The sequence below is a fragment of the Dictyostelium purpureum genome (genome assembly GCF_000190715.1).
Source record: "Dictyostelium purpureum unplaced genomic scaffold DICPUscaffold_102, whole genome shotgun sequence".
Lineage (NCBI taxonomy): Eukaryota > Evosea > Eumycetozoa > Dictyosteliales > Dictyosteliaceae > Dictyostelium > Dictyostelium purpureum.
The window spans coordinates 1-14,282 of record NW_003519439.1 but is presented as its reverse complement, the minus strand read 5'-3'; the positions used below and the strand labels follow the sequence as shown (position 1 = coordinate 14,282).

General features: G+C 24.2%; 8 protein-coding genes across 8 annotated transcripts; 4 read left to right on the top strand and 4 right to left on the bottom strand.

Annotated features, from left to right (window-relative positions):
• Positions 1–221: 221 nt before the first annotated feature.
• DICPUDRAFT_78362 (uncharacterized protein) lies at positions 222–2,054 on the top strand (the record flags this gene model as incomplete). The annotated part of the gene is made up of 1 exon (XM_003287475.1): positions 222–2,054. The coding sequence occupies one exon, from the start codon at positions 222–224 to the stop codon at positions 2,052–2,054; it is 1,833 nt and encodes a 610-aa protein (XP_003287523.1).
• Positions 2,055–2,160: 106 nt separating this feature from the next.
• Positions 2,161–3,018, bottom strand: DICPUDRAFT_32594 (uncharacterized protein; the record flags this gene model as incomplete). Its single annotated transcript, XM_003287459.1, has 1 exon — positions 2,161–3,018. One exon carries the CDS (start codon positions 3,016–3,018, stop codon positions 2,161–2,163), a length of 858 nt encoding a protein of 285 aa, XP_003287507.1.
• Positions 3,015–3,874, bottom strand: DICPUDRAFT_32589 (uncharacterized protein; the record flags this gene model as incomplete). The annotated part of the gene is made up of 3 exons (XM_003287458.1): positions 3,015–3,464; positions 3,522–3,645; positions 3,816–3,874. 3 exons carry the CDS (start codon positions 3,872–3,874, stop codon positions 3,015–3,017), a joined length of 633 nt encoding a protein of 210 aa, XP_003287506.1.
• A 452-nt stretch (positions 3,875–4,326) lies between these two features.
• Positions 4,327–4,871, top strand: DICPUDRAFT_97731 (uncharacterized protein). The gene is made up of 2 exons (XM_003287474.1): positions 4,327–4,489; positions 4,564–4,871. The coding sequence occupies exons 1-2, from the start codon at positions 4,356–4,358 to the stop codon at positions 4,745–4,747; spliced, it is 318 nt and encodes a 105-aa protein (XP_003287522.1). The 5' UTR covers positions 4,327–4,355; the 3' UTR covers positions 4,748–4,871.
• Positions 4,872–5,169: 298 nt separating this feature from the next.
• On the top strand, positions 5,170–8,256 carry DICPUDRAFT_97730 (uncharacterized protein; the record flags this gene model as incomplete). Its single annotated transcript, XM_003287473.1, has 6 exons — positions 5,170–5,183; positions 5,850–6,036; positions 6,140–6,356; positions 6,441–7,032; positions 7,113–7,936; positions 8,018–8,256. 6 exons carry the CDS (start codon positions 5,170–5,172, stop codon positions 8,254–8,256), a joined length of 2,073 nt encoding a protein of 690 aa, XP_003287521.1.
• A 389-nt stretch (positions 8,257–8,645) lies between these two features.
• On the top strand, positions 8,646–11,764 carry DICPUDRAFT_97729 (uncharacterized protein; the record flags this gene model as incomplete). Its single annotated transcript, XM_003287472.1, has 7 exons — positions 8,646–8,649; positions 8,867–9,028; positions 9,102–9,275; positions 9,339–9,774; positions 9,843–10,573; positions 10,639–11,303; positions 11,369–11,764. The coding sequence occupies 7 exons, from the start codon at positions 8,646–8,648 to the stop codon at positions 11,732–11,734; spliced, it is 2,538 nt and encodes an 845-aa protein (XP_003287520.1). The 3' UTR covers positions 11,735–11,764.
• Positions 11,765–11,785: 21 nt separating this feature from the next.
• rab21 (Rab GTPase) lies at positions 11,786–13,448 on the bottom strand. Its single transcript, XM_003287457.1, has 5 exons — positions 13,171–13,448; positions 12,922–13,065; positions 12,577–12,796; positions 12,410–12,498; positions 11,786–12,222 (listed from the first exon to the last, which is right to left on the bottom strand). The coding sequence occupies exons 1-5, from the start codon at positions 13,214–13,216 to the stop codon at positions 12,095–12,097; spliced, it is 627 nt and encodes a 208-aa protein (XP_003287505.1). The 5' UTR covers positions 13,217–13,448; the 3' UTR covers positions 11,786–12,094.
• Positions 13,449–13,557: 109 nt separating this feature from the next.
• Positions 13,558–14,251, bottom strand: DICPUDRAFT_94420 (uncharacterized protein). Its single transcript, XM_003287456.1, has one exon. The coding sequence runs from the start codon at positions 14,176–14,178 to the stop codon at positions 13,783–13,785; it is 396 nt and encodes a 131-aa protein (XP_003287504.1). The 5' UTR covers positions 14,179–14,251; the 3' UTR covers positions 13,558–13,782.
• Positions 14,252–14,282: the final 31 nt, after the last annotated feature.

Genomic DNA, 14,282 nt, shown 5'->3' with positions numbered 1-14,282 from the left:
AATATAATAAAACCTTTGTTTTTAAAAAATTAATCTTGATGCGCTTTGAAAAAATAAATGGAATCGATAATCTGAAAAAATAAAAAATAAAAATAAAAATTTTAAAAAAAAAATTTTATAAAAAAAAAAAAAAAATCATAATAATTTTTTTTTTTTTATACTTTGTAAAATTACTCATACGTTTAAACGCATATATACCCAAAATATTATTTTAAAATAATATGAAAATAAAATTTATAAATTCAATTATATTTTTTTATTTTTTTTTAAATATCATTAATTGCTATGAAATTACCAATACAGAATATGTTTTAAACAAAGAAATAAGAATATTTGGGAAGGATTTAGACAGTTTTCAATATTTAAAAATAGGTTACTTTTTACTAGATACAATCGAAAACAATTCCACATTTATTAGGGCCTCGATTCCATCCAATACAGAACCAGGTCCACTTTTTATTTATATTAATGGTGAAACCATTCAAAAAGAGTTTACACCCATCTACCCAGTAATTGGTGCCGTTCTTCCCAATGTAAATGTAAAAGAAGATGATTCAGTAATGATATCAGGTCAATTTATCAGTGCGATTCAGTATGGGGGTACTCCAACCACCATCGAATTAGAAACCATTCCACCAAGAACTTTTAAATGTGTATATAAAATTAATAACCCGGATCCAACAACTGTTCAATGTAATCTTCCAAAGTATTCGGGAAATTTTCAAATTAGATTCAAAAATGAATATCCACAAGATTATTTATTGATTCAATATACTGGTCCTATAGTAAAATCGTCCACTTCGCTATACTATGGTGAAGGTGGTTTGGTGCAAATCGAAGTTTCAAACTATGATATTCAAAATATAGAAATTACAATCGGTGGTCAAAAATGTACAGATCCAAAAGAATTGGCCTCAAATAAATTAGTTCAATGTAATTTCAATGCTTTAGTAAAGCCAAGTGAAGACGGCTTGGGTTTACCAATTAATGTTACAAGTTATGGTGTATCTGGTTCAAATAATGTATTTTTATATAAAAAGGTTTATTCATGTCCAAATAATTGCACAAACCCATCCCAGGGAACATGTAATATCGAAAATGGTATCTGTAGTTGTGCTCAAGGCTGGGGTGATTTAGACTGCTCTTTAAAAGGGGATATTAAGTACAACCAAACCGAGCCCCCATCTGTAGGCGAAGGTGGTGAAAATATTTTAAACTCAAACGAAAATAGAAACTTTACTGTGGCAATCAATTATATAAGAGAAGTAGATATCACTAACCAACCAATTAAACTCTTTAGTTTCAAAAACATCAATTGGAGCGAGCCAAAGAAATTAGACGAAGCATCAACTTTTTTAACTGGTCATTTTAATGATAGCGATATGGTTATAGAATTAAAAGTTACCTATTTTAAAGAAGCAAACGATAGTGTATATTTTGCAGGTGAAAAAATGTATATTTCCGAAAACTCTTTAAAAAACGAAATTAAAATCACAAACTATACATTGGACTCACCACTAAACTCACTAGAAGTTATATATCTTTCAACAACTCAAATCAAAAAAGTTATAGATTGCAATGGTAAAGAAGTGGACGAAGAAAGAAATATTATTAAAGACGAAACACCAGGAGATTCAATAAATTGGTATCAAATCAAAGTGGGCTCCTCCATTTTAAACGGTAGATTTTCATCAAGATTAATCGTAGATTCAAAATACTCTGTTACACAAATTTCAATTTTAAAAGAAACGGATCCACTTTACAATGATACCGATCTTTTTTCAAATAACCAAACCTATAATATATTAACAGCTATAAAAACACCATCTTTTAAAAATGAAATAATAATTGACCCAAATTTTTCTTCACTCATAGAGATTAATGATAAAAACAATTGCAAAAATGAAGATTTCGAAAAATGGAAAATAGCAGTCATTGTAGTCGTAGGAAGTTGCGCAATTTTAATTCCAGTTATTGTAGTAATAGTATATAGATATAAAATAATATTAAAATATAAATTATCAAATGTTTCAACTAAAATGAGCAAAAGATAAATAAAAAATAAAAATATTTAAAATATATTGGTTTATTACTAATACAACATTATTTTTATTTATTACTTTTTGCTATCATTGTTATTATAGTCATTATTGGGTTAAATTAGTGTTTCTTTTCTTTTTTTTCTAAATTAATATCAAATGCCTTTTTGAAAAATTCGTATGTTACAAAGGTAATACCATGGGATGGAATAGATTTGGCAAAATTTGGCATGATACCTTTATATAGACCTTTTGGACCTTCTTTTGAAATGATTTTTTTCATACCGTCAAATAAACCATTGTACTTTTCTGGATTTGCAATGGTACCACCAGTAATTAGTCTACATTTGATAACATGGAATGGATAACCAACCAATTGACCGCAAACTGACGATGCTGAGGCACAGAGTAATAGCTGAGTTGGTGTTGGGAATTCTGCACCAGTTCTTTTTACGACTTCAAATTTTAAAAACTCGTAAACCATCATATTGACACCGCTGTGTGGAATTGTTGATACAATAGATGCACCTAAACCACGGTAGAATGGTTTGATTGAGCCTTCGCTTTGTGCAACTTTTTTGAAACAATCAATGATACCGCTATAAGTACCGGCTGGTTCAGCTGATAAACGCATACGAACACACTCTAATGGAAATAATGAAGTGTGTGAAACAATACCTGCAACGGCACCACTTACAAATCTCTGTGCTGATGTTAAATCTGCGTCTGAAGCTGCAAATAATCTTTTGATATATTCATAAGTTGCAAACTTTACTGCACTTTCTGGTGATACTTTTAAAATATTGGCTAAATTACCTCTAAATAAACCTCTAAAACCACCATCACTCCAAACTGTTCTACATGTTTGTAAAAATGACATTGAGTGACGAGAATGATTAAGTTGATACATAATTTTAACTCTTTCCAATGGAGCTGTTGATGTTCTACTAGCAACACCAGCAATTGAACCAGCAATCATATACTATAGTAAAATTCGAAAATTAAAATATTAATAAATTTGAAAAAAGGAAAAGAAAAATAGTAATGGTTACTTACAGTAAGAGTATTTTGTAGAGCAGATTTCTTTTCTTTTGTTTCTACCATTGGTGGAATTGAACCACCACCATCAAAACTGGCGTCTAAAATTTGAGCATCTTTCCAAAATGCTAAAATATGTTGTAAACCAGTATTTGGAATCATTACTAATAACTCTCTCCATTCGTTAAAGTCAATAGCATTATCTTTATTTTTATCAATACGGTTAAATAAACGGACAATTTCTTGTTCACTGTATACTGGTAAATTTAATTTCTTTATACTTTCTTGTATTTCAAATAAATCTAATGTACCATTTTTATTTGTATCTAATGAATCGAAAACCTCTTTTAATTTTTTAATATTTTTATTTGTAAATTTTTCAAATTCCTTAAAAAAAAAATTAATAACTATATTTTTTAAATGTAATAAATATAAAATACTTACTGCATAATCAACATGACCATCATGATTTGCATCTACATGTTCAAGGAATGTTTGAACATCTTTTTCACCAGATGGGATTTTCAATTTAAAAAAACCCTCTGTAATTTCTTGTTTTGATAATTTACTATAGAAAAAAAAAAAAGAAATTAGAATTTTAAGATAATAATAATTACATTATAATTTGAAAAAAAAACATACCCATCTCTATTGCTATTTATTTAATTGATGAATAAAAAAAATTAAAAATTAGTATTTATTATTATTTTATTTTTAATAAAAATTATTATATTTTACCTATCTAAAGAGTTAAATAATTCTTTGATATACTCTTTATCTTCTTTATTTAAAACCATTTTATAGTTTGATAACTTTTTAAAAGAAAAAAAAAAAAAAAAAAAAAAAAAAAAAATCTTTTTTCAATTTTTTTAATTTATATATAATTAAAAATTAAAAAAAAAAAAAAAAAAAAAAAAATCTTATTTTTTTCCAATCATCACTTTTATTATTTTTAATCATCGTGATGGCTTTATTTTTTATTTTATTGTAATTATAAAAATGACATAAATTTACAATGATTGAAAAATAATTATGATTTGCGTATAACAAATCTTTTTAAATAAAATTAAAAATTAACTTCTCCCCCACTTTTCATTTTTCATTTTTTTTTTAATTAAATATTAAAATAATTTAATTTTTATTATAATTTAATTTTATTAATTTAATTTTTTTTACATTTTTTTTTTTTTATTTATTTGCCTTTTTTTTTTATTCCAATTTTAATTTACTATATTATTTTTATATTGTAATATAAGAAAACTATTATATTTATTAAATATGCATAAAATTATTATTTTTATAACTCCAGAAAATACAGAAAGAATTAAAGAGGAATTATTTAAAAGCTATATTGGTACCTCTGAAACATACGAGCATGTTTGCATTCAATCTAAAGTAACACATTATTACAAGTAACTATATTAATATAATTATTATATAACTATAAATATAATTATTTTACTAATTTTAATTAATTTTTTTATAGATTACCAGCAATTGCAATACAAAAAATGGAATTGGATAAAGTAGAAATATATATTTCTGATGAATCTAACCGTATCTTTGGTGCACTTGAATATTTAAAAGGAAATCTACCTGATGAACACTCAAGTTATGAACATTACCATCTTGAAGGTAACCATGCATTCATAGGAACCAATTATAAATAAATTCTAAAAGCTTAATAAATAAATAAATATCAATAAAAAAAAAACCTATGGCCAAAATAAAAAAATAAAAACCAAATAAAAAAATAAAAAAAAATAAAAAAATCATTTTTCATACCAGGTCAATATAAAATATCCAAGATTTTTATATAAAAAAAACAATTTTTTTTAAAAAATGATATCCTCAAAAAATTGCAACGTGGCATAAAATAAAATAAAATAAAATAATAAAATACACAAATTTTTTTAAATACCAATTTTAATATAAAACTTTTATAATTTCCCATGCATGGGAAATCAATCTGGGTACTCAATAAGCTGACTCATTATTAAATTGTGCTCCTAGATCTACCATCCCCTTTCCTTTTATGTTAACATAACCTTTATGAATTGGGTGTCAATAATTGATCTGTATGGTTTTAACAATGGTTCTAAAAATGTGTGTGGATGAGTGGGTGCGAAGAACATCACAATTACTGCATTCTCTTTACAAAAATAATCAAAAACTATAATTATTTTTTTATTTTAAAAAAAACTAAGAAAAAAAAAAAAATAAAAACATCAATGTCGTCATGATTTTCTAAAAAACTTAAAAACTAAATTATTTTTTTTAAATTTTATAAAAAAATTTACAGATATTTTAGAAAAAATAAAAAAATGGGGAAAACTTTTCGTTAAGGTCACATTAGAGTAACAATAAAAAATAAAAAAATAAAAAAAAAACAAAAAAAACAATAAAATTTTATTTTTTTTATAATTTTTTATCCTTTTACTTTTTTTTATAATAGTTTTCATTCAGTATCCATATCATATTTACAATTATTTTAAATATTTTATTGTCAATACTTTTTTTTTTTTTATATTTTTAAAAACAAAACCAACAACACAAATTAAATTTTTAATTTTTATTGTAATAAAAATATTAAGATTAAAAGTATATATTATAATATTATAATAAAATTATAATTTTTTCATTAGATTTACTTTTTTTTTTTTTTTTTTTTTTTTAATACAAAAAATAATAAGAATTTTTTTTTGTTTTGTTATTACTTATTTTTTAAAAACGAATTTTTATTAATTTTTAATTTATATATATATAATATAGCATGTCAAGTTTCAAAATGGAGAGTAGTGAAATCAATGCAAATGATGCATTCAAAATAGGTAAAGGTTATAATGAAATGTTACCATTCCCAACAGCCATAAATGAAAATCCAAAAGATCAAACTTCAAAACTTTCATTAACAGAAAAATTAAAGAATTGGTCAATCCAAGGGTTTGAGCATCATAATGTAAATATTTAAATCATTAATTTTGATTGGACCTATTTGGGGCTCTTAATTTTTTTTTAAATTAATTTTTTCATTTTTTTAATTTACCATTTTTAATTTAAAGATCAGAGATGAGTTAAATAGGATTATGTCAGATAAGAGTCTTTTTCATGGGGATGTTAATTTAGGAAAAGAAGAGCAAAGAGTACAAACTTTAAAACAATTATTAGCAATTGCCCAAGGTATCTTTGATAAAGGTTTAGTTCAAATTACAGATCTCCGTGAAGATCCAAGCAAAATCTTAGCAATGATGGATATTGTTTCTCAATTTGACGATGATAGTAAATATAAAATTCATAAATATATTTTATATTAAATTATTATAATATTAATTTTTTTTTTTTATTATTCTTTTATTTTTATAGGTTTAATGACAAAATTAATTGTAAATAATTTCTTATTTGGTGCAGCAGTTTTTAACTTGGGTACTGAAAGACATCATAAATTACTTCCAGAAATTCAAAGTGGTAGATTATTAGGTTGTTTCGCAATGACAGAGTTGGGCCATGGTAGTAATGTTAGATCTTTGGAAACCACTGCAACCTATGACCCAAAGACCAACGAATTTATTATTAATACACCACTTAGAACATCGACTAAATGGTGGATTGGTAATGCTGGCCATGCTACTATTTCATCAGTTTTTGCAAGATTAATCATTGATGGTAAAGATCAAGAGGTCCATTGTTTCCTTGTACCCATTAGAAAGAGCAACGGTATTGATCTTTTACCAGGTATAAGGATTGGTGATGTTGGTGCCAAGTTTGGTTTAAATGGTGTAGATAATGGTTGGATCCAATTTGAAAATGTAAGAATTCCAGCAACCAATTTATTAGATAGATTTGGATCAGTTGAAGGTGGTGTTTATAGTTCTCCAATTAAGAGTCCATCACGTCGTTTCGCAAATATTTTAGCTCAAATGATTACTGGTAGAATCACAATTTCATTTGGTACTACGTATGTTGAGAACAATAGCATTTTTATTATTTTTAAACCTTATTGTTAATTGTTTCTAATTATTTCATTTACTATTATAGACGTACATTAAAATCCGGTTTAATTATTGCCACCAGATATGCATCTAAACGTTTACAGTTTGGACCAACAAGCACCGGACCAGAAATACCTATCTTAAGTTATCCAACACATCAACTTACTATAATGCCAATGATTGCAAGTGCCTATGCATTTGATGCAATTAAAGTTTATCTAGGTAGACGTTTCCAAGAAAGAACTGATGAAGCAGAGATTCATGTTTTAGCATCAGGTTTAAAGGCAATGATTTCACAATACACAACCGTATCTTTAATGGAGTTGAGAAGACTTTGTGGTGGTCATGGTTATGGTAGTTACTCTAGATATGGCCGTCTTATTGCAACTGTAGATGTCGGTAGAACTTTTGAAGGTGACAACACTCTTTTACTTCAACAAGTTGCTAAAGATCTTTTAACCCAATTCAAAAAAGAATACAGTGGTAACAAATTTACCGGTACCTTAAAATATTTAGGAAAGAATACTAGTCTTCTTATCAGTGGTATGAATCCTCTTACCACAATGCGTAGTGATGATGCTCATCTTCTTTCATTCCAATTCCTTCTCGATTCAATGGAGTTTAGATCCTCAAAACTTTTAATTCAATCAGCTCAAACCGTTTCTAAAAACTATAAACAAACCAAAGATTCATTTGCTGCATGGAACCAATCATTAGAAATTTTAATTCATTTGGCCAAAGCCCACACCGAAACTGTCATTGTCACCAAATTTATTGAATCTATCAACAAAGAAAAAGATATTGAAGTAAGATCAACTTTAAAGAAACTTTGTCAATTATATGGTTTATATATTATTAGACAAGATTTTGGTAAATATAAATTAATTTATTTTAAATAATGAATGAATGATAGATATATTTATTAACATTTTAATTTTTTTTAATATATAGAATTCTTTAGAAATAGCAACTACTTAAAGAAGGGCAAAGCAAAGGCTATTATTAAATTAGTTGGTCAGTTATGTTCAGAATTATCACAAAACGCACTTGTACTCGTTAAAGGTTTTGGCAATGAAGAACATTTGATGGAGTCCCCATTGGGTATGGAAGATGGTGATTTATATGAAAATATTTGTAAACAAGTTGGTGGTAATTTCACTAGAAATAATTATCTTAATTCTAAATTATAAATAAACTGTATTTATTTTTAAATTTATTTGTGATCGTTGTGGTGTTTTATTTTATTTATTTTTATTACTGTTATAGTTGATCATTTCAAAATATCTTTTAAAATGCATAAATTTAAAAAGGCAATTTTAATTTTTTTATTTTGAATATTTTTTTTTATTTTAAAATTTTTTTTTTTTTTTAATTTTTTTTTTTTTTTAAATTTTTTATTTTTTAACTTTTTTTATTAATTAATTTTGGATTAAAACTTTTTTTTTTTTTTTTTTTTTTTTTTTCACTCTATAGTATATATGCTATGCTATCTTCATATCTTCATATTTTAATATTTTATTTATTTATTTTTATTGTTCCTTTTTATATCTATAAAAATTATTTTCAAACAAAATAAAAAATGAGTATGTTTTATTTAAATTATTTATATTTTTTTAATTTTGTTTTTTTTTTTTTTTTTAAAATTTTTTTTTTTTAAATTTTTATATGTAAAAAATTTCAAGCGCGAGAAACCTCTCACTTAATTTATATTAAATTAAATTAATAATAAAAAATATATATTTATTATTTCATTCAAAATCTATTTAAACTAATAATTTAAATAAATTAATCTTATGATAGAGGGTTCACCTTTAAGGGGAAGATCAACTCCTAGAAAAAAGTTGAATCAGCAACAGCAACAGCAACAAGATGATAATGGAAACAATGATGAAGAAGATACATATAACCATCCAAATTTAGGGCCTCCTTGGGATTTAAAAGAAATTACAGATTTTTTTCACAGTAAGATATTTATTAAAAGTATTCAATTAAAATTATAATAAACAAACTAATTCTAATAAATTCAATTTTATAGTTGCAAAAAAAGGTGAGGTAGATTGGAAAACAGCTTTAAAAAAATTCCCAAATAGAACAGAGGAGATGTTAAAACAAATATACAATATTAGCAAACCAATTTCAAGTTACAGTGCACCTGAATTTTTATTATTTTTCATTCAAGGTGTTTATAAACAGAGAGTGTTTTCACAAAGTAATTATTTTTATAAATATTATATAAAATATATTATAAAATACTAACAGCTTTACAATATAGTCGAACAGCCACAACCACTACAGCAATCTCTACAATCACAACCAACTACCAAACTACCACCACATCATTCTCAATTACAACAATTACAACTATTAAAACAACAAAAAGAAGCATTAAGAGAACAAAAAGAAGCATTAAGAGAACAACAGCAACAATCACCAACAAAAACATCTTCAAGAGGCAGAACTATTTATGACAATAATACATTTAATATAAGTAATAATAATAGTAATAATAGTAACAATACAAACAATACAAACAATAATAGCAATAATAATAGCTCTTATTCAATTGATAATTTAGGTCAAAATAATAATTTTAGACCCAAAGCAAGAAGACTTTTCCCACCATCAGAAACAACCACAACCACAACAACAGCAACAATAACAACACCACAGTTTGATTCCCCAAGTAAAAGAAAAATAAATAGTAAAGAGTATGATTATATTATATAACTATCAATTAACATATAACAACATTTAATTAACATTTTTTTTTCTAAAGATCTTCACCAGTAAGGGATGGATCACCATCATTACCAGCAAAATTAAGAAATAAAATTAAAAACCAAAAACATATGTTAGAAAACTTCCAAATGTCACCAAATAGTGTATTGAATAATAATAACAGAATAGATCAACCAGAGGATGAGGACAATGATGACCACAAACATCTATTAGAATTTCAAAGATCCTCTTCGAATACACCACAGCGTCCATTTACATCACAGCAACAACATTTTCAACATAGTATATTACAGTCACCAGTATCAGATAATTTTCAAATCGAAGATAATAATGCACTAATTCCATCAAAAGAAAATCAAAATATTATTCAAAAACGCCTTGTAAATTTTTTATCAAAACAAAAACAACCAAACCCCAAATCAATAATATCATTAAGTAATAATATCAGCAGTAATAATGATCAATTAAAACTATCAAAGCCAGGTCGTTGGGCAACTTATGAATGGTTTTATAGCGATTTGGATACACCATTTTTTTTTTTTAATGAGTTTCAACTATTTATTCATCAATTACAACTTCCAAAGAAACTTACCAGAATGGAATGGAATGCAATTAGATCAAGAATGAGAAAACCAAGAAGACTTTCACAACAGTTTTATTATGATGCTAGAAATAAATTAGATAGGACTAGGGAGGCTGTTAGACAATCAATGATGAGTAATGAAAGTTTAAAATTTTTACAAATTGAACCAAACTCAAAAGTTTTATGTTTGTATTCTTTAAAATCATAAATAATAAAATATTTTTATAATACTAACTTCTATTTTATTTAGATATATATGATGATGCGTTGGAAAATGGAAAAGTTGTATCATATAATAGAATTTCAAAAACATATTCGATAATTTCAGATAAAACAAATAAAGTTGTTGAAATACCTGATGAAGAAGTCATGTCGGCTGATAAAGATGTCAGATATTGTATTGAACAAAGTCATTTGCAATCAAAAGAAAAGAATCAACCAAACGAAAATAATAATAATAACCATAATAATAGTATCAATAATAATATTATCAATAATAATATCATCAATAATAATATCAATAATATTAATAATAATATTAATGGAAATAACATTTCTAGTCCATATAAAGGTACACCATATAAAAGGAAATTTGAAGAGTTTAATAAATTTAGTTCACCAACCAAAAATATTAATAATAACATAAATAATAACAATAGTATAAATACAGTATTAACACATCCCGATCAAGTTGTAACATTGGTTGTTGGTTTAACAGAGGTTTTAGAAAGAAAACAAAATCTTTTATCAAAAATTCATGAAATGAACGAAGAAGCAAAATCGATGGTACTTAGTGGTTATCCTTTAGATTTCCAAAAGAAATATTCCGAGTTATTAATTAGTATAGAATATCATAACAGTGTTTTACAAACATTATTAGAAATTTTTAGGAGAAATAACTATACAAGAAGAATTGTAATAATCATTAATTTATGTACTCTTTAAAAGACATACTAATATAGTTTTTTTTGTTTATATAGAGTAAAGTTGATGAATATCAAACAAATGATAAGAAAACATTATTACCAGAATTAATAGAACTATATAAAACCAAATCAGAAGAATTTATAAATGATGTTGATAAAGAGCATCAGCATAAAGAACAACATAAGGAGTTAAAGGATGAAAGATTAAAAAAACTGGTAACCTCGATGATATCATTTATATTTCATATCAAAAATCAAAGTGTAAATATCGAATTCTCAAAAGAAGATATAGATTTTATTTTTGGGTCGTGTTTGGATCAAATTAAACCAAAATCTTCCGAAAATTTAGAACTATTTAAAGAAATTGAAAGCAAAGTAGAACAAATTAAAAATAATATGATACATTGTAAATCTGAATAAAAAATAAATAAAATAAAAAATTTTCTAAACAACCATGTCCTATTTTTTTTTATAAATTTTACAAAAAGGTTAATTAAAATGTTTTTTTTTTTTTTTTATTTTTATTTTTTATCTATTTGTTATTTTGATAAATTAATTTATCCAATAATGTATCTGATTATGTATGTTTGGTGATATGAGAAAAGTTTATTATAGATCTTGAATGGTGAATCTTTTTTTAATATTATGTTTGTTGTATCTATAATATGAAGCTAAAATTATATATTATTTAGAATATTTGTTTTGTGGTTATGTATTATTTTTTATTTTTTTTTTATATTTTTTAATGTATTTATAAAATTGTGTTTTTTAAATTTAATTTCAACAACAAACTGGTTTAGTGGTAGGTTCATTATCTGGAACGATTGGAATTCTTTCTGAACGATTTGTAGTTTGTGCTGTATTGCTAGATGATGGTATTGTGCTTGTTGAAACGTTTGATAACATTCCTGCATATCCAGAAAAAAAAAAAGTTAGTTTTGATAAAAAAATATTATAAAAAATAAGATATTTTTATGAATTTTTTTTTGAAAATTTAGGTGATTTTTTCAAGTGTTTTTCCAGTTCGCACAAAATTATAATGCCACAAAAAAAAAAGAAACTGTATGAAAAGAATATGATTTTGATGATACATACGTCTAGTAAGATCTAAGAAAAGGTCTTCAATACCTTTATTTAATTTTGCTGAAGTACTATAATGAATTGCTCCTACTGATTTTGCATATCTAAAATGGTGATAAATAAGATAATAAAACTAATTAGTATTATTATGATATAATAAATAATATCGATGATAAACCTACGCTTCTGCTTCTGCTAAAGTTATAACTCTGGTTTTTTCTAGATCACATTTATTACCAATAATACATAGTGAAATATCATTTCCCAACATTGTTTTTAATTCTTTAATCCAATTCTTTGCTTTAATGAAAGAATCATTATCTGTAATATCATATACAACAAGAGCACCTTGTGAACCTCTATAATAAATTGGTCCTAATGCATGAAATCTTTCTTGACCAGCTATATTTATTTGTTAATTTTGATATATATATATAAAACGAACGAATTATTTGAAATATGATAAAAAGGTGTTAATATAAAATAACCAGATCTATATTTTTTCCTTTTGTATGAGTTTAACTTACCTGTATCCCAAATTGTTAAACAAACTCTTTTACCATTTATATTTATATTTTTTTGAAAGAAACCTGCGTGTTGTGTCATTAAATGTTTATCATTAAAAGTATTTTGTATATATCTTAAAACTATAGATGTTTTTCCAACACAACCTATTTAAATTAACATATAATAAAAAAAAAATTAAAAAAAAAAAAAAATTGTTAATATATTTGTTTTTGTTTTGTTATACATAAAAATATTTATTAAAACTTTACCTTCACCTAGAAGAACAACTTTAAAACTTTTATCAGCATCAGCCATTATATATTTATATTATACTATTATGTTTTATATGTTGAATTATTATTAAATCTCCTTAGCTGTATTAAATATATAGTATTTGAAAAGTTAAAAATAATATATAATGAATAAAAAGATATTATAATGTATTTTCTTTGTTATTGGTGAAAGGGTGTGTATGCGTGTGTGCGTGCGAGTAATTTTATAAAAATAAAAAAAAAAAAATAAACTATATTAAAATTTATGAGTAGTGTTAAAAAAAAATAATAATATAAACTTGAAAAAAAAAAAAAATTTTAAAAATTTAAAAAAAAAAAAAATTAAAAAAAATTAAAAAAATATTATTTTTTTATTTTTTTTTTAAATTAAATATTTATTTTATTATTTTTATGAATGTGAATATATTTGGATAATTTATATATATCCATTAGTTTTTGATCATATTTGATAATATCTAAATATATCGTGTTTTATTTTTGAGATATTTGAATAAATTCTATTTTTTATTTACTATTTTTATTATTTTTATTATTTTTATTATTTTTATTTTTATTTTTATTATTTTATTATTTATTTATTTTTTTTGATTAAATAGTTTGATTAAAAAAATATAATTGTTGGTAGGTTTTAATATTTTTAAATCTTTTTGGAATATAATTGTAAATTAAAGAATTATATTCAAAATCTTGATCTGAAAATGAGTGGGAGGATTTTTTACATTCATTAATGAAAAAGTTTGAACAATATTGACTGAATTTAATACTATTAGTTGAGTGATTGATATCTTCTTTTTCGTACCATTCAAACAATGGCTTTTCAGGATGGAACATAACTGCATAGATTGGATATTCTTTGGATTCTATAACTGATATGAAAGTATTGCCACTTTTGTCATCGTTTAGTGATAGGATATCAAAGAATTGATGCAGCGATGTAAAGTTGTTAAATGTTTCGACAGATAGACCCATTCTATGATTATTCATTGTAATGGGTTCATTGAAATGGTTTTAACATTTCTAACGGCATTTCTTTAAATAATAAACTATTACTTGATAATTCAACTGATCTGTAATTTAAGGGATTGAAT